This window comes from Carcharhinus amblyrhynchos, chromosome 26 (genome assembly GCF_965287045.1).
Source record: "Carcharhinus amblyrhynchos chromosome 26, sCarAmb.v2.hapA, whole genome shotgun sequence".
Taxonomy (NCBI): Eukaryota; Metazoa; Chordata; class Chondrichthyes; order Carcharhiniformes; family Carcharhinidae; genus Carcharhinus; species Carcharhinus amblyrhynchos.
In genome coordinates this window covers 15094407-15113617 of record NC_137349.1, presented here as the reverse complement: position 1 = coordinate 15113617, position 19211 = coordinate 15094407, and the positions used below count along the sequence as shown (strand labels likewise).

The 19211-nt window shown below is 44.7% G+C and overlaps 1 protein-coding gene across 1 annotated transcript in view; it reads right to left on the bottom strand.

Annotated features, from left to right (window-relative positions):
* The window catches only part of ifi30a (IFI30 lysosomal thiol reductase a), a 33123-nt gene extending 16533 nt beyond the window's left edge, over positions 1 to 16590 (bottom strand). The window contains exons 1-4 of the mRNA XM_080213160.1: positions 16398 to 16590; positions 4606 to 4785; positions 2903 to 2977; positions 481 to 576 (exon numbers count right to left, since the gene is read on the bottom strand). Coding sequence (XP_080069286.1) covers positions 481 to 576; positions 2903 to 2977; positions 4606 to 4785; positions 16398 to 16523 — 477 coding nt within the window. The 5' untranslated portion in view covers positions 16524 to 16590. The remainder of the gene's footprint in view (positions 1 to 480; positions 577 to 2902; positions 2978 to 4605; positions 4786 to 16397) is intronic.
* Between the last annotated feature and the right edge of the window lie 2621 nt (positions 16591 to 19211).

Genomic DNA, 19211 nt, shown 5'->3' with positions numbered 1-19211 from the left:
AAATGAATCTCCCACAGTTTCTGCACTGCAGTGTGCCTCAGCGTGAATCACTCCAAACATCAGAGGGCGGGGCCTATTCCCACTCAAGAAGCCAACAGCATAGCACTCAGTGCGCCAATGCGCACGCGCCAATCTGCCAGCGCCAAGATCAGCATGTGCACAGTGGCCCCACATGCCCGATTGCTGTCCAGTCCAGCGACCCCTTGTCACTACCTATGTGACTCCAGATCGCTAGCCAGCCGGGCCCACTGATGTAAATCTTCATTAGGATAATTTATGCAGCTCTGCACTGATTTCTAGCGTGGAGCTGACAATGTCGGAAATCTGACGGCCAGAGACTTGGAGGCAATGGCTCCCAGCGGGAAACCAGAGAAACGACCTCCGCTCGAACCTCCCAGCCCCCTGCGCTGCTTTCTCTTTGCCTGGTGTAGCTCCTGCCAGGAGCGGGTGCATCTAACCAGATGCAGTGGAATTACTTACCAGCTGAGCAGCTGCAATCACATCGCTTGCCGATTCCATACAGAAAATCACTGGGAAATAGCGGAAAGGGTCCTGGAGCTTTTCCATCACACAGGTCTGCCAATCAGATAGCAAAGATACAATGACAGGAGTAATTCCATTTTTGTGTAAAAGAGCATTAGTTGTAGAGCGATGCTCAGTTTCCCGCAGATGGAGGTTAGCAGAATGCAGAATGGGGCTGGGGGGTTGGGGGGAGGGCAGTCTCAGGGTATGACTAAGGTGAAGGAAGAGCACAGGATTGGCTGAAACCTTGTTGCAGATGATTGAAAATGTGCTAAAGTCTAATTTAAAGTTTAGTCTCAGTTCTGAACAATTATAAAAAAAATTGAGCTTAATTCAGGATTAGTTTTGTTCATGTTAAAGATTTCTGTCACTTTGAGTTAGCCAGAGGTTATCAAAAGAAGCCAAAAACAAGTTTCAAAACAATCTGCATTTATGTATCACCGTTAACCTGGTAAAACAGTCCAAGGTGATTCACTGGAGCGACTAGGGAACAAATTGCAGACTGAGTCATAGAGGAGATGTTCAAACAGGTGATCAAATACCTAGGCAGGGCAGTAAGTTAGGAGGAAGGAGGAGTGGAGAGATGGATTGGTTTAAATTCCAGAGCCTGGGGCCCCAGTGGAAAAAGGCACAGCCACCTAGGCCAGAGAATTTAAAATCGGGAATGTAAAGGTGGTCTCCAAGGGCTGGAGGAGGTAACAGAGATAGGGAGGGGTGTAGGGGACTGGAAGAGGTAGCAGAGATAGGGAGGGGTGTAGGGGGCTGGAGGAGGTAGCAGAGATAGGGAGGGGTGTAGGGGACTGGAGGAGGTAGCAGAGATAGGGAGGGGTGTAGGGGGCTGGAGGAGGTAGCAGAGATAGGGAGGGGTGTAGGGGGCTGGAGGAGGTAGCAGAGATAGGGAGGGGTGTAGGGGGCTGGAGGAGGTAACAGAGATAGGGAGGGGGCTGGAGGAGGTAGCAGAGATAGGGAGGGGTGAGGCCATGGAGGTATTTCTGGACCAGTTTGATGGGCTCAGGGCGAGAGATGAACAGAATTTAGTCAGTAAAGGTTTGGATGACTAAAAGTGAGAGGCTTGGAATGGTGGAGCCAGAGAAAGTACACGAGGATTTCAGCAACAGATGAGCTGAGGCAGCTGTAGAGTTGAGAAATGCTAAAATGGTGTTGCTGATGGAGACAGAGTGGCATCATAAGCTCATCTTAAAGTTAAACATGACAGCATGCCTCAGACATGAGAGGGGGGTGGAATTGATAGCTCAGAGGCAAAGTTTGTGGAAGGAACGGAGAACAGGTGGCATGGTGGCACAGCAGTTAGCACTGCTGCCTCACAGCCCCAGCGACCTGGGTTCAATTCTGGCCTCAGTGATTGTCTGTGTGGAGTCTGCAGGTTCTCCCCATGTCTGCATGGGTTTCCTCTCGTTCTCCGGTTTCCTCCCACACTCCAAAAATGTGTGGGTTAGGTTGATTGGCCGAGCTAAATTGACCCTAGTGTCAGAGGGATTAGCAGGGTAAATATGTGGGGATACAGGGATAGAGCCTGGATGGGATTGTTATTGGTGCAGACTCAATGGGCCAAATGGCCTCCTCCTGTACTGTAGGGATTCTATGATCTATAACAGTAGGAAAAATCTGATGGTCGTTTTTGTTACAGGTTTATTTTCAGGAGACAGGAACATTTTCTGCAAGACCCTACTATGTGTAGACAAGCACAGTTCTCTGGGAGACGGGTTCCTGCTGGGCTGTAGCTGAGGGAGTGAGAGTTGTGCTGGCAGCTTCTGGAAGTCGGGATGGAGGAGACAGGCGGGAAGGGCAAAGTGTCTACATGTCGGTTTGTACTATAAAAGCTGGGATTATCTTTGCATTCACAGACAGTCCTTCAATAATAAGCAGCAGGAGCAAGCGGGACCTTGTGCTGCTTTATGTCGATTCACCAAATCTGCTGATTAATAGCTCAAGCAATCATCACAATAAATATTTGGATTTGCATTGCTTGGACTTAGGGAATGGAAACAAGGCACTAGTAGAAGGAATGAGCGAGGGGGCAGAGTAACGATTTATATAGGAGCCAGAACATCAAAGGTGGCAGCGAGGATATGGCCCAGGTCAGTTATTGCAAAGCGTTTCAGCGAATGGGGCCAGGAGGTCAGGAAGTCATTAATAGAAGGGCGACAGTTTCTGCTGAAGAGGGGACAGCACTGAAATCCATTTGTCAGCCCTTTGGAGGTTTCCAAGCGATGGGTTCAATTTCAATGGGAGAAGACTTTTTTAATCGGATCGCAGAAATTCTGGTTGTTAAGAAAGAGAGAGTGAAACTCATTCTCACGGACATTAGGTGTGAAGATTGTCATTAACCACCACATGTCCTGCTCAGCCCAATACGTACCTCAATCATGTTTCCTGTACATTCCTGCTCACCGTGCTGACATGTGAAAACCCACTTTCCACTTTCGTTTCTTTCCTACAAGAGATGGCGACAAAAATGTGAGAATTAACAGAGAACTGGGGTCTGTGCTTGCTTCAGCTTGTTGTAAGGTTCTTTGCCATTGACTGAAGGTCACAACTGAACCTTTCGCTGCATCTTAGACTCAGATGCTCATTTTGACAAACCAGCTGGGTCCCCGTTTACACAAGAAGTTCTCATGTCTCAGTGCAGAAGCTGAGCTAAAAATAAATCTCATGCACTGAAAAGCAGAAGTGGTAAGAGTGGGTTAAACACAGCTGTGCACAGGGTTAATGCAGCGGATACTCACATTTGCCATTCTGTTCTGTGTAGTTAGCCAGCATTCCCCAAATCACTGAATGTCAAAAGTGAAGAAATTGTGGCCTTCACTTCTCTCTTCAGTTTGAGATTTAAAATCTAACATTCTATCCCCGATGCTTCTGTTTTTTTGTTTGCCTCAATCCTTTCGGAATGTTTTCTGTCCTTTATTGAGTGTCCTGGGAACAAACTCCAGTCGATTCCCAATCCCAATCCCTCCCTCACTGCTTCTTTCAAGAGGTGTTCAGCGTGACCTATCCATCCATCAGATCAAGGCAATTTTCCAAGGATGGAGGGTCACTCAGGCAACTGTACGGCCAGCAGAGGGGGAGCAATTAACACCATCCAAACTGTCCCAGGGTTCCATTTATCAGGGAGCACTCAAACAAAACATCTAGGAACTTCCAACCATTTATTAAATATACATCACTATCTCCAAGGACAGGTAGAGACAAAGATCCTTCTCAAAGGTTCCCTTTCTGAGTTCCAGAGACATGATCTGACATCACTGATGACGTATGCTAGCTATTAGCATAATAGTTGTTAACTTCTTATACCACAGTCAAGAGGATAGAATTAGAGGATTGTAGGTTTCTTTGAATGTAGGAAAGTGCGAGGTGATTACGGAGACACCGAGGGAGGTGGCAGCAGCTGTGGTGGTGGTGGGGGGCGTGGAGGGATTTGAAAACAAGAGGGAACAGGGGTGATGGAAGAGGACTTAATGTTCGTAAACTCACAGATAACAGAGTTTTGTCTGGGTTATGGAGCACAGAACGTGGGACAGCAGCCAGGAATGCTTTGGAATAGTCGAGCTTGAATGGAGATTTGTGAGGAAGATGCAACGAGACAAGGGAAAATGTCAGGTCTTTGTGGTACCACAGAGGTAACAGGACAGTCACAGGAAGAGAAGCTTCCTGTGACTCTAGCTGTGATTAGATAAATAAGAATGGAACCAAAATGGGATAAGAATTAGCTGATTGGTCTCCACATTAGACTGAGCATATAGGGTTTGTCCCTAACTTAGAAAAATTTAAATCCCACCTTAATTACTGGTAAAATTTAACCAAGGTTTCTGATGAACTCAAGGGTGCTTTTCTTGGCTGAATTCAGATTGTACAGAAACTGAAGTTACGAGATAGTGGAATTGGATCCTGGTTTCCCTCCTCTTTATTGCTTAGCTGAATCTCTTCTTCTTCTCCTCTTCTTTACCCAGTCTACTCATGGTGAGTGCTGCTCACCTGTCTTCATCTCCCTGCCCTTCCCCAACTCTCCTTGGCCTATCTGCCTGATTTCTGACTTCACCCACGCTAAGTATTGATGTACTTTACCATAGCGTTTCCATATGGGATTAGCGTGACGTTCATGATGTCATTGAGCATCAGCCAGGTGGGGAAAAGCTGTAGCACCAGGAAGTTGCGGCACGCTCCACAGAGACTCTCATAGAACAAGCTGATCACAACAGGATCAGCATTCCTCTTCGGTTTGAACTCCAGGCACTGATGTTCCACCTGAGAGAGAAAGAGAGAAAATAGCAGGTATTAGTTCAATATTACATGTCAGCACCCAATGCCTATTCTCCCAGTGTCATTGGTACAAATGTGAATCACAGAACCCACTTCACTCCATTTCTCTGCCGAATATTCTGCAACATCTCCATGATATTGTTTACTTTAGTGCCAGGGGGAACACAATGACGGTTACAGAAAGATCTGTACGAACCACCCTCCCACCACCGCCCCCCCCCCCCCCCCCCCCCAAACTATGAAATCTGCAGTTACAACTACATAAGAACATAAAGAAATAGGAGCAGGAGTAGGCCATCTAGCCCTTCAAGCCTGCCCCGCCATTCAATAAGATCATGGCTGATCTGAAGTGGCTCAGTTCCACTTTCCCGCTTTCTCCCTATAACCCTTAATTCCCTTGCCTACCAAAAACCTTCCTACCCGTGACTTAAATATATTTAGCGAGGTAGCCTCCACCACTCCAACGGGCAGAGAATTCCAGAGATTCACCACCCTTTGAGCGAAGAAGTTCCTCCTCAACTCCGTTCTAAACTGCCCCCGCCTTATCTTGAGGCTGTGCCCTCTAGTCCTGCTGTCCTTTCATGGGCAGCATGTTGGCACAGTGGTTAGCACAGCTGTCTCACAGCGCCAGGGACTGACCCAGGTTCAATTCCTGGCATAGTTACTTGTCTGTGCAGAGTCTGCACGTTCACTCTGTGATTGCATGGGTTTCTTCTGGGTGCTCCAGTTTCCTCCCACAGTCCAAAGTTGTGCCGGTTAGATTCATTGGCCACACTAAATTCTCCCTCAGAGTACCCGAACAGGCGCCAGAGTGCGGCAACTGGGGGATTTTTAGGGTAACTTCATTGCAGTGTTAATGTAAGCCGACTTGTGACACTAATAAATAATCTTAAGCTATTTCTACCCTTTATTGTTCTCTCTTGTGCAGTCCCCATCCATTAGTCCCATAGTTTGGACTGCACGCCTTCAATAAACTCACTGCCAGCTTTCTATTGCTAGCACCGGTTTGAAAGCATCCCAGAAACTCCTGCTCATCAAGACTGGACACCCCATCTATATTCCTTAACTCCTACCACCTGCAAAGTGGCCCCAAGACTGAGTTCATTCAGCTCGAGAACTTTCCAGATTTGATATAAGATGTAGGAATTGCAAGTAGCAAGTTTCAGTTGCCCATCTAGGATATAAAGAAATGTGTTTCCGTCTTTTAGAATCTACCTAGTATCTTGTTGAAATGTTGAATTTTAACACGTGTTTCTAGACTTGCTCCTTGCTAAGAGTCATCGTCAATTCACTTACTGTTACACTCGGCACAAATTAAAAATGTTCATTTCTTGTCTCTCAGTTTAAACAAATGTCCTTGGTTCAAGATAATACTCACCACTATTTTAAGCTTGTTCAGAAAACCACATTTTTATCATTTATATTTTGCTCTCACTGCTGCACTGACATTGCTCTTTATAACTAGTCTCTGGTCTCATTCTGCTCTTGCTACTGGACCAGTATTTTAGAAAGGTTCACCAGTACACCCATGTTTTTGTATTCTTTGCCTCTATTTCTAACGACCATTTGGTGTGATTTATTGATTGTGACCAGGATCCTGTATGTTTTTTTAAACTGCTTTCTCAACCTGCTGTACGCCTTCAAGAACTTGTGCACAAAAATCCACCTCAGCTCCTGCACTGCCCAACCTCCATCATCCTACCTGTGATCTGATAACACATTCACCAGAAAAGGTACAGACAATGTGAATGGAAAGAGCACTAAGCACAGATTAAAGAGATATGTTTTATCTCCAGACCTTTAATCTGTGCTTAATGCTCCCTCCACTCACACTGTCTGTACCTTTAAGACTTGATTACCTGTAAAGATTCACATTCCAATCATTATTCATATAAATTGAGTTTGTGTCTTTATATGCGCTGTTTATGAACAGAACTCCCACACACCTGGCAAAGGGGCAGTGCTCCAAAAGCTAGTGGCTTTTGCTACCAAATAACCTGTTGGACTTTAACCTGGTGTTGTGAGAATTCTTACTGTGTTTACCCCAGTTCAACGCCGGCATCTCCACAGCAGATGTTTTACACAGAGAGTAGTGGGTGCCTGGAACTCGTTGCCGGGGGAAGTAGTGGAAGCAGATACAGTAGCGATTTTAAGGGGCGTCTTGACAAATCCACGTATAGGATGGGAATAAAGGGATATGGTCCCTGGAAGGGTAGGGGGTTTTACTTAAGTCAGGCAGCACAGTCGGTGCAGGCTTGGAGGGCTGAAGGGCCTGTTCCTGTGCTATAATTTTCTTGTTCATTCTCTGTCCCTGAGTGTTGATTGTAAAGTTTTGTTCCTTATCAAACTTGGCCCATTATTGCTGGATTTATCTTTATATCATTTGAATAAAGGTGTAACATTTGCACTTCTCTGACACCAGCCCAATATCCAAGACAGGTTGGAACAATTCACTCAGCCACCAAGGTTCCATAGAAAGAGGCCATCTAGCCCATCGGGTCTGAAGGAGGGAACGGGTTAATGAACTTTGTAATCCTTAAAGATTTGTGCATAGCATTGCAAGACTTGTTTTTGCACCCCTGTAACCTTGTATGACAGTTAATGTGTTTGTGTGAGCTTGTAACCTTGTGTGCTGACTAAACAAACCGCAGGTATCGAGATGCGATGACAGCTAATCACACTAGAGGAACAAAACGGAGACAGTCGCAGCCTTGAGACAGCTACGATTACATCAGACTATGCAAAGAACAAAACCGTTGAGGCATCAATAACCACATGATGGACGGCGAACCATGACAGACATCCTGGAGAACTGTGGATGTAACTAGGGGCGGGAACCGGGATGTATAAAAATTTTACTCTTACTTGTGTTCGGGGAGAAGTCTGGTAAACCACTTTAGGAACCAGGCTTCTCCCAAAAGCTTTTGTAATAAGCCTGCGTACTTTGACTCACAACTAGTCTCAGAAGTATTATTTACCGACAACAAATTGGTGCCGAGACCCGGGATCTGTTTACAGGTCTGGACCACGATGGGAGCTCCGGAATAAATTATTGAACTTAAAAGGGTGGGTCAAACCACAGTCGGTGATCATCTGTGATGAGAGAGTGTGTGAATGAAAGATGTCTGAACTGAACACATACAGATAAGGAGGCATCTGTCTCTAACACCCAGCCTTAGACTGGTTAAGAGCAGTAGCCCCCCCACGCAAAGGTCAGGATTTTGAAGTGGTTGTGGAGACTGGAGAAAGAGATACCTGGGATGTGATGTTCAGACGTGAGTGAAAAAGAGACTGTGAGAGTGATCGCTGGAATAGAAGGAAAGGCTGGCTTAAATAATATAAGCGGTGGTACGGAGGGATCTGATCACCCCTGACAGGTAACACCGGACTCTGATAGGAGTGACCTAGGAGACTGAGAAGGGAGAATAGAAGACTCCAGGTAGTAAGTATAAACTTATCTGTATTATGGCGGGATCACAAGGACAGTGGGGACCCCCGGATCCCTGATAAACGAATATAAATGGAAATAGTTGGAAAAGGAAAAGAAGGACAGAACTAAGAAAATTGGACTTCTTTTAGTTCACCAATTGGCTTGATTACCTGAACAGGTGAGAGTCTCAGGAATGAAACTGGGTGACAACAAAGCAAAAATCAAAATGTTGGAAGCACGCAATAGAGAACTAGAAAAGAAAAACCAAATTTTAGAGGATCGTGGCTGGGGATCCTTTCCTCCCTTTGGGCTGGCTGTACAACCCACGGCACCTGTGGGAGACTTTGCCGCAGAGTTAAACACTGAGCTCGATGCAACGATTGAACCATTTAATCAGTTTAAGGCGGAAGTCCAACAAGTCTTGGGCAATGCACCAACCAACTGGTCCAGAATTACCAATACTAAACAACAAAGGGGTGAAGGGGCCTCTGAATTCAGGGAGTGGCTCTTTAAAGTATTACCAAGAATGTTCAGGAATATTTGAAACTGCCCAAACAGATAGAGCCTTTTTACAAACACTTAAAGATGGGTTGTCACTAGCTCACCAAAAAATCCTTAAAATGGGAGTTATTAGCTCCCGGGATTATAAAAAGCATTAATGAACACACATTGCAAAATATTCTTAACCTCTTTAACTTCAAGAAGAAGTAAAATTCTATGATTGTCATTTTCATAAAATGTAAATAGATAGAGCACAGCAGATTGTGGTAATGTTTACTTGGAGCTATTGAAGTGCGAAACAGAGATTTTGTACACTGGTGACCCTGAATCTGATCTATTTTAGATTAATGTTTTCAAACTCAAATAGTAATAATTACAGATTGCAAGGAAAGATATGTTTCTGAGATGGTGATTATTTCCACATATTTTAAAAAGTACTGAAATGTCTAAACTGACCATATAAAACATCAAAAATACCAGAAAGAGGTTTTATAGTAAGCTTATGCTATGAGCATGCTGCTATTGGGCGGCACGGTAGCACAGTGGTTAGTACTGCTGCTTCATAGCTCCAGGGACCTGGGTTCGATTCCCGGTTTGGGTCACTGTCTGTGCAGAGTTTGCACATTCTCCCCGTCTCTGCATGGGTTTCCTCCAGGTGCTCCAATTTCCTCCCACAGTCCAAAGATGTGCAGGTTAGGTGGATTGGCCAAGCTAAATTGCCCCTTAGTGTCCTGGGATGCATAGGTTAGAGGGATTAATGGGTAAATATGTAGGGATATGGGGATAGGACCTGGGTGGGATTGTTGTCGGTGCAGACTCGATGGGCTGAATGGCCTCTTTCTGCACTGTAGGGTTTCTATGGTTCTAGCTGATTGTGTATCCACATAACTTTGATCTGCAGTTGTCATGAACAAGGATAAGCCTTCCGTGATGTGTCTGGGATTCCGAAGTACTGTAATGTATAGTGCAACGACGCTCACCTTTTAAATCAAAAAAAATGTTAATACGTTGTTTACTTTGCTTCAGTTTTGAGACCTTTAATCTTATTAGCTTCCAAATGCACCTTGCATTCTAACTGTTAAAATGTTTTAATATACTGTGAGCAGCACTGGGCACTTGGCCAAATTTTAACAGGAGCTACATTATTTTGCTGTCAATATATCATTGCTGATAAGTTAACCCTTTGAGTATTAACTGACCTCTCTTGATTTCAAGGAATCTGAAGTAATTATTTCTTTTAATCTCTAACGACCAGTCAAATAAGATAGATTAGATAAGTATGCGGAACCATGCAGTGTTTCTCAAAGCATAACTGCTCAGAAATAATCCTCCAAACATTAACTCATTTTTTTGATTCTGGTGGTGTAATATTATTGTTAATGTATTTTGTTTTAACACAATTTAAAAAGGAGCCCATCTCTTGTCAAGACTAATTCTGATTCAGTAACGACCTAAGCCATCTGTGGTTAAATTGTTTGTACTTATTATTATTGAGGGGACAAATGATTCTGTTGCTTGGGCATGAACTTGGAAGCACCCTGACCGAGTGTAAAATCACCTGGAGACTACAGAACAGGTCTCATTCTCTACTCTGTTGCTGTGGCAATGTTTTCAATGTGAATTTATGCAACCAGCACAGAGGCCTGAGCTTCTGACATTAATGTGAACATCAGAAGATCACAAGAGGCCATAAAAAGGGAGTTGTAATGAAACTGTGATGTTTCAAAGCGGATGAATTAGTAGAACGGGCATCTGGAATTAAAGACGGACCAGGTGAGAAACCATAGCCACGAATAAAACAGGAAAATGTTAGTGCAAACAATGGGGGAACTAAATCAAAGAATACATGTTATAATTGTGGAAAGCCGGGCCATTTTGCCAGAGGCTGTAGAGCTCTGGGGGCAGAAGGCAGCCTCCTACCTGCCAGTTTTGCAATAAAGAGGGCCACACAGAGGCCACCTGTTGGAGCAAACACAGATGACCTAGTCAGCCTTCCCCCACCATCACAGAAGGGGCAAACTGACGAGGGGCAGCCCCCGCGAGTTTGGGTAAGAAGGAAGGTAGAATCTACATGTCTGCACTATTAGGGGACTGACAATGTGAAATGCTGGTGGACACGGGAGCCTCCATATCTATCACAGACCGACCCTTATCCATAACAAATAAAATGATCTATGTAAAAGGAATTAATGGGCAGAAGACCCCTGCCTACTTAAGCAAAACAACGTGCTCAATTCACAGAGACGGCTGACCTCTAAGCAAGTGGAACGGGCTCACAGGAAGTTGTGCGCGGGCGAATGGGTTCGAGGGAAGTTGCGTGCGGGTTTTATAGCCTTTGAACCATTGTATAATGGTCGCATGGGTTATTATAGGCTGCTTCTCCTGCTGCTTCTCACAACCCTTGCCCTGTCAGCCATGGAGGGAAAGTATAGATAGAATTGTGTAGACTTGGGGATCGAGCATCGCAAGCATCTCTATAACGATGACCCTGTTTATTGTAACCATCCGACACATCGAACAGGCCCCCTGGGAAGTAACCCGTAGGGACCGCTGCTCGAGATTCCTTAACCATACCACGTTGCCAACTCTGTTGGAGGGGCGAGGTGATTGGGGGTCTCCCATGCAATGTAACTTGGTGTAACTGGAATTTCCGGTGTTTAGCTGAGGGACCAGGATGGACTTGTGCCTGGCAACAGCAGAGGACTCGGGAGGATGAGTACATCAACAAGAGATTTGACCAATCCAAGAGGTCATTGCACCAATCCGGTAAAATTGGACCCCCACTTTTGTGTACATGTCTCAGTTGTATGCATTACTGTCAAATTTGAGCAAGTGCTGGGTCTGCTCACAGATTCCCACGCATGGATGCAGGAGAGGAAATCATTTATTTCCCCATCCCTTTGAATGAAAAAGAAGCAGTTAAATGAGAACCCTATTCCACTTGGTTCTCATAACGGATCTATGTGCATCACTGGGGGTGGTGCTAAATCAGTGGGTGGCAGTAATTGTACCCAGACTCTGAATATTACCACACCTACCATGTCCAACCAACTGATACTCCTCACAAACTGCTCAGGAAAGTCTATTAATGCCACCGGGCCATGGTCAGTACAACATCCTATTGCATATAATGGAACATACTTTGTCTGTGGAAATAAGGCCTACCCATGGCTGCCCCAGAATTGGTTTGGATCATGCTACCTAGCGTATGTGGTGCCCTACCTTCACCATTACACCAACTCAAGAGACCACCCCAAGATACACCTGCTCAGGGCCAAGTGAGCCATTAGTGAGACAGAACAGTTCTTCACGATAGCCTACCCACCATTTGGGATGGCAAAGGCAGCACAAGAACTTATACTCATGGCCACGACCTTAGAGAGAATTGCAAATAAGATTAGAGATGGGTTCGAGGAGGTGAGGTCAGCCATCTCCGAGTATCAGCAGAGGTTGTAGCTATTCGAACTGTTGCGTTACAGAACCGATTGGCACTCAATTATGTGCCAGCCTCCCAAGGAGGGACATGCGCTTTAGTTGGCTCCGAATGCTGTACACGTGTTCCAGATGCTTCGGAGAATATAACTCACTTGGCAGATCATATTAAACGCGTAGCGAAAACAATACAGGATGAGGGGAACCAATATCACAATTATAACCCTCCGGGCTGGCTGGGGCGATGGTTCAGATGTGGAGATGCCGGCGTTGGACTGGGGTAAACACAGTAAAAAGTCTGACAACACCAGGTTTAAGTCCAACCGATTTATTTGATAGTAAACTAATCAGTAATCTGTAAACTGTCTGCGCTTTATATGCTCTGTCTGAGGCCAGAACTCTCCATTCACCTGAAGAGCTTAACCTCGAAAGCTTGTGAGTTTACTATCAAATAAATCGGTTGGACTTAAACCTGGTGTTGTCAGACTTTTTGCAATGGTTCAAGTCATGGATTGATTGAATTAATTGTAATTGTTATTGCTTGCTGTGTTTATATGACATTATTGACTACCTGTTGTAAAACAGTAACAGCCCGGGTTATACCGGGTGCAAGCATACAGGCAGAGGGGGCATACCTCCTGACAAAGGAGCTAGGCCCATATGCTGGTAACATTTCGTTCTAAATTGGTCATGGTTTAGTGCTTTGGTACGGCCCCAACCAGAAAGGGGGAAATGAAGAAGGGAACGGGTTAATGAACTTTGTAATACTTGAAGATTTGTTCAAAGCATCGCAAGACTTGTTTTTGCAACCCCGTAACCTTGTATGCCAGTTGACGTGTTTGTGCGAGCTTGTAACCTTGTATGCTGGTTAAACAAAATGCAGCTATCAAGATGCGATGACGGCTAATCACACTAGAGGAACAGAACAGAGACAGTCACGGCCTTAAGACAGCTACGATTACAACAGACCACGCAAAGGATGAAACCGCTGAGGCATCAAATAACCACATGATGGATGGCGAACCATGATAGACATCTTGGAGAACTGCAAACGTAATTAGGGGCAGGAACCAGGATATATAAAAATTTTACTCTTGTGTTTGGGGAGAAGTCTGGTGAACCGCTTTAGGAACCGGGCTTCTCCCAAAAGCTTTTGTAATAAACCTGCTGTACTTTGACTGACGACTAGTCTCAGAGGTATTATTTACTGACAACAGAGTCTGCACCAACTGTCTGAAAAAGCACCCTTCCATCCTATCCCCATAACCCTGTGCATTTACCATGACTTATCCACCTAACCGGCACATCCTCAGATATCACATCCAAACCTTTTTTGTTCATTCATGAATCTGGCTGTCACTGGCTAGGCCAGTAATTGTTGCCTATCCCTTATATTGCTGCCTCACAGCGCCAGGGATCTGGGTTTGATTCCCGATTCGGGTCACTGTCTGTGTGGAGTTTGCATGTTCTCCCCGTGTCTGCGTGGGTTTCCTTTGGGTGTTCCGGTTTCCTCCAATAGTCCAAGGATTTCCGGGTTAGGTTGGCCATGCTAAATTACCCCTTAGTGTCAGAGGGACTGTGTGTCCTGGATGGTGTCAACCTTCTTAAGTGTTGTTGGAGCTGCACCATCCAGACAAGTGGAGAATATTTCATTACACTCCAGGCCTGTGCCTTGTAGATGGTGGACAGGCTTTGGAGGGATCAGGTAGTGGGTTATTACTTCAGAATTCCTAGTCTTTGACCTGCTCTGATAGCCACAATATTTAGGTGGTTAGTTCATAGCAATTAGGAGCAGAAGTCTGCAAATTCAGCCTTTGAGCCTGTTCATCAGATCATGGCTGATCTCCCTCTGGTCTCAAATCAACCTCCCCACCTCCCACCTGTTCCCCTTATCCCCTTTTTATTAGAAATATACCCATCTCCTTCTTGAAACCATTCAATGATTCAGACTCCACCCTATCGTGGGGCAGCGAGTTCAATTTCTGGTCAGTGGTAATGCCCAGGATGTTGATAGTGGGGGATCGAGTGACGATAATGCATCTGAATTTCAAGGGGTGATGTTATATTCTTTCTTGCTGAAGACGATCGATGTCTGGCACTGGTGTGGTGCCAATGCTATTAATCTACTCTTAAGCACAGCTAGTCTTTTCTTATTTCCTCTTTGTGTCAATTTTTATCCAGACAGTATCGCAGCCAACTCCTTTATGTTGTCTTCCTTAGTAAAGACAGGTGTAAAGCACTCATTTAATATCTCAGTCATGTCCTCTGAGGAGAAGGAAAAGATTGCATTGACATAGAACCTATCAATCATAATCACTGGCAAGCTCAAAGCACTTCTGACAATGAACCACAGTTGTAAGAAAGAGAGCAGCTGATTTATCCCCAGAGCAACCCCCAACAAATAGCATTGTGTTAATGGCCAAATAACCTGTATCCCTGATGCTGATTGAGGGATAAATATCAGCCAGGATCCCAGAGGATAACTTGCCTGCTCTTTTTTGGAATAATGGACATGGAATCTGTTACATGCACCTGAAGGGAAGATGGAATATCCGTTTAACATCTCTTCTGAAAGGCCACACTCCTTTGGTACTGTGCTGGAATATAGAATCCCTACAATGCAAAAAGGGGGCCATTCAGCCCATCAAATATTCACTTTGACTTTTGTGTTGAATTCCTCAGTGATTCACATGGTTGTTGGTTTAAGTCCCAAAGGTCAGAATGCAAATAATTAAATGATGCCAAACACCATACTTGCTCTTTGCTCCTCATGTTTAACTGGGGACACCTAGCACTAGTTAGTTAATATTTAACTGGGCAGCTGGCACTAGTTAGTTAACATTTAACTAGCACCCATGCTTTAGCACATTACATTAGGGTCCATGCTTTAGCACATTACATTAAGAAGAATAAGATTGAGTTTCAATTTCTCTATTTATTTGAATTCCCTTTAATGCTTGGCCCCAAACTCTCATCATTCTTTAAGTTTCTCTTCCATCTAGCGTCCTTGCAAATTATTGTCACATCTACAACCTCCCTTTTCTTCCAAATTCTTTCAACATATTGTTGTCCCAAAGCACCTTTCCTGAACCATATGTTCGATTCCCTCCAATCAGATTTCCACCCCTTTGATAGGGCCAAAAGCTGAAAATCAAATTCCATGAACCTGTGGCAATGGTAAACTTTCTCTCCTCATCCTTCTCAACCAGTCTGCAACCTTTGATATGTTTTGACCAAATCAACTCCTCCAACATCTCTCCACTGGCTGTGACTGCTCTCACCTGCTCCCATCCTTAACTAGATAATCATAGGCAGAGGAACACTTGCCATGCTTTCTCTTTCTGCTCCAGCACCATTACCACTGGTCTCCCCAAGGCTCTCCCTTTCATTTCTGATCTACAACTGACATCAACTGAAAGGCAGTAAGAAGTCTGACAACACCAGGTTCAAGTCCAACCGATTTATTTGATAGTAAACTTAAACCTGGTGCTGTCAGACTTCTTACTGTGTTTACCCCAGTCCAACGCCGGCATCTCCACATCATCAACTGAAAGCACAGCATTAGTTTTCACATTTACGCTGAAGATCCCCGGATCAGCACCAGCTCTCTCAATTCTTCCACTGCTGCTAAATTATCTGACTCAGTTACCCAACCCACTCCAAACTCTGTTCCCCTGCTACTGAAACCATCCTTCTCCCGGGCAATTATTTATCAACCGTGGTGTCAGTTTGACTAGCTGATCCATACCCACATCATCATTTCTATGTCTGTAGCATTGCCCACTTTTGTCACTGCCTCAGTTCAGCTGTTACTGAAACTCTCGTTGTGCCTTTGCGAGACTCTCGATGTGATTCTTCTGGGCTGCTCCACCTCATTCCACTCTCTCTCAAAAATGTTGCCGCTCATCTATTAACTCAATTCCCGTTCCCCAATCACCCACCAACACCTCCCCCGCACCCCCCTCCGTGCTCGCTGGTTCCTGGTCAAGAAATGTTGACTTTAAAAGTCTTGACATGAAAATGACACCTTGAACTAAATTCACCACAAACTACAGCAGCCAATGAGTTATTTCCACAAATCTCAGAGCAATAAATTGCTGTTCCTGAATGAAGTCATTTCAAAAAGAAACAAAACAACCTGAAAAAGCATTCTGATTAAATTCCAGGCTAAACACGGCTTTATCATAATTCACAATTTACTAATTTAATCAGTTTTTAAAACTCGGAACCGTACCTGACAGGCAGCTGCAATTTCATACGAGCTGCACCACTGAGTTGGAGGGTAATTGCAGGGTGGTCTCGCACTAACCTCACTCCCTGCCCATAGCATCAGGCACAGCAGGGCAGTTACAAACTTCATCCTTCTCGATCGATTTCAAACAAAGCTCACAGATCCCCTGCAATGCCAGGATATAGAGGTGACTTCCTGTAACACTCACATGACTGAGTTGAAGCATTAACCATTTGGGTGCTGATTCACAGCTCAATCACTGCAGCAGAAAAATCTGACTCATTCTCAACTTCTGTAAAACATTCAAAAAGCAGAAATGAAAGCAGGGTCCGTTCAGTTCCCCCCAGACCTCTGACTAAAAACTGTCCTTTTTTCTGCTTATTTTAATCCTTTTAAAATTCTTTTTATTTCAACAAATAATTCTGATTTATTAATCAATTCAAAAAGTCAGCCCATTGAATCAGTTGTGCTAACTTCCAGAGCTAAATGTCTCCCAATATCTCAAACTCCCACAGTCTGTCATAAACCACATGATGTGGATGTGTGTGAAACCACATCCACAGTAAGAAGTCTCTCAACACCAGGTTAGAGTCCAACAGGTTTATTTGGTAGCAAACGCCACTGGCTTTCGGGGCTCTGCCCCTTCATCAGGTGAGTCAGGTCAGGCAGAGCCCTGAAAGTTAGTGGTGTTTGCTACCAAGTAAACGTGTTGGACTTTAACCTGGTGCTGAGAGACTTCTTACTGTTTTTACCTCAATCCAATGCCGGCATCTCCACATCATAAAAAACATCCTCCAGAATAAGTCCCTTGTCAGGCCCCACTTGGAGTACTGTGCGCAGTTCTGGTCGCCTCACTATAGGAAGGACGTAGAAGCTATTGAAAGGGTACAGAGGAGATTTACAAGGATGTTGCCTGGACTGGGAGGCATGCCTTATGAAGATAGGTTGAGGGAGCTGGGACTCTTCTCCCTGGAGAGACGTAGGTTGAGAGGCGACCTGATAGAGGTTTATAAGATGTTGAGAGGAATAGATAGGGTGGATTCTCAGAGGCTATTTCCCCGGGTTGAAATGGTCGCTATGAGAGGACACAGATTTAAGGTGCAGGGAAGCAAGTACAGAGGTGATGTTAGGGGTAAGTTTTTCACTCAGAGGGTGGTGAGTGAATGGAATCGGCTGCCGTCAGTGGTGGTGAAGGCGAACTCGCTGGGGTCTTTTAAAAGACTTCTGGATGAGTATATGGGATTTAATGGGATTGGGGGTTATAGATAGGTCTATGGATTGGTAGGTATTGATGTGATCGTCGCAACTTGTGGGCCGAAGGGCCTGTTTGTGCTGTAGTGTTCTATGTTCTATGAATATATTCCAGAATACTCCAATATCCAAAATCCCCAATATCCCTGTATCTGCAGGTCCACTCTACCCTAATCTCTTTCCTGTGTCAATTTCTCGTCTGCCTCCGATACTCATCATTTTGGAGTCATACCTGGCACACAGGAAGATGGTTGTGTTGATTGGTCATCACTGCAGGAATTCCTCAGGATCGTGTCCTCGGCCTAACAATCTTCAGCTGCTTCATCAATGACTTTCCCTCCGTCATAAGGTCAGAAGTGCGGATGTTCACTGATGAAGGCACAATGTGACTCCTCAGATACTGAAGCAGTCCACGTCCAAATACAGCAAGACCTGGACAATATCCAAGCTTGGGCTGATAAGTAGCAAATAACTTTTTGCATAGCACAATTACCAGACAATGCGCATCTTCAACAAGAGGGAGTCTAATGATCTCGCCTTGACATACAACAGTATGTCTGTCACTGAATCCCCAACCATCAAGATTCCCCAGTCACAAGAATCACCATTGACAAGGAAATAAACATGACTAACTTTATAAATGATGAGACTACAGGAGCTGGTCAGAGGCTGGGAATTCTGCTGCAAGTAACTCACCAAACTCTCCAAAACATGCCCACCATCTACACTGGGCTTGTCCAACCCCTGACCATCCACCGTCTCTGCCTCAGGTGGAGTCAACGAGTGGGCAGATTCTGCAAAGAGCTGCTTTGCCAAGCGCAGGATGTTTCTCTGCTCTGGTTGCTGCTGACAGGCTCACAGGTAAATCTCTTGGCATCAAATTTGGAATTGATAAATTTCTGGACAGTTGTTGTTATTTCAAGCATTTAAAATGGAAATTTACCAAGTGTTTAAAGGAAAGAACAAATAAGCAGAATGTGTGAATGTCTGGAATCAAATAGAAACAATTGACTTCTACTTTAAGGAAAGTTGGGTGGAATTTTCTTTGAAAAATTCTAAATCACAGACCATCAGATTCAATGTGCAGCAGGGTTTCCTGACACAGTATGTAGATAGGCCAACAAGAGGCAAGGCCACATTGGATTTGGTACTGGATAATGAACCAGGCCAGGTGTTAGATTTGGAGGTAGGTGATCACTTTGGTGATAGTGACCACAATTCGGTTACATTTACTTTAGCAATGGAAAGGGTAAGTATATACCGCAGGGCAAGAGTTATAGCTTGGGGAAAGGAAATTATGATGCGATTACGCGAGATTTAGGATGCATAAGATGTGGAAGGAAACTGCAGGGGATAGGTACAATTGAAACACGAAGCTTGTTCAAGGAACAGCTACTGCGTGTCCTTGATATGTATGTACCTGTCAAGCAGGGAGGAAGTGGTCGAGCGAGGGAACCGGGGTTTACAAAAGTTGAAACGCTTGTGAAGAGGAAGAAAGGGACTTATGTCAAGATGAGACGTGAAGGCTCAGTTAGAGCACTTGAGAGTTACAAGTTAGCCAGGGAG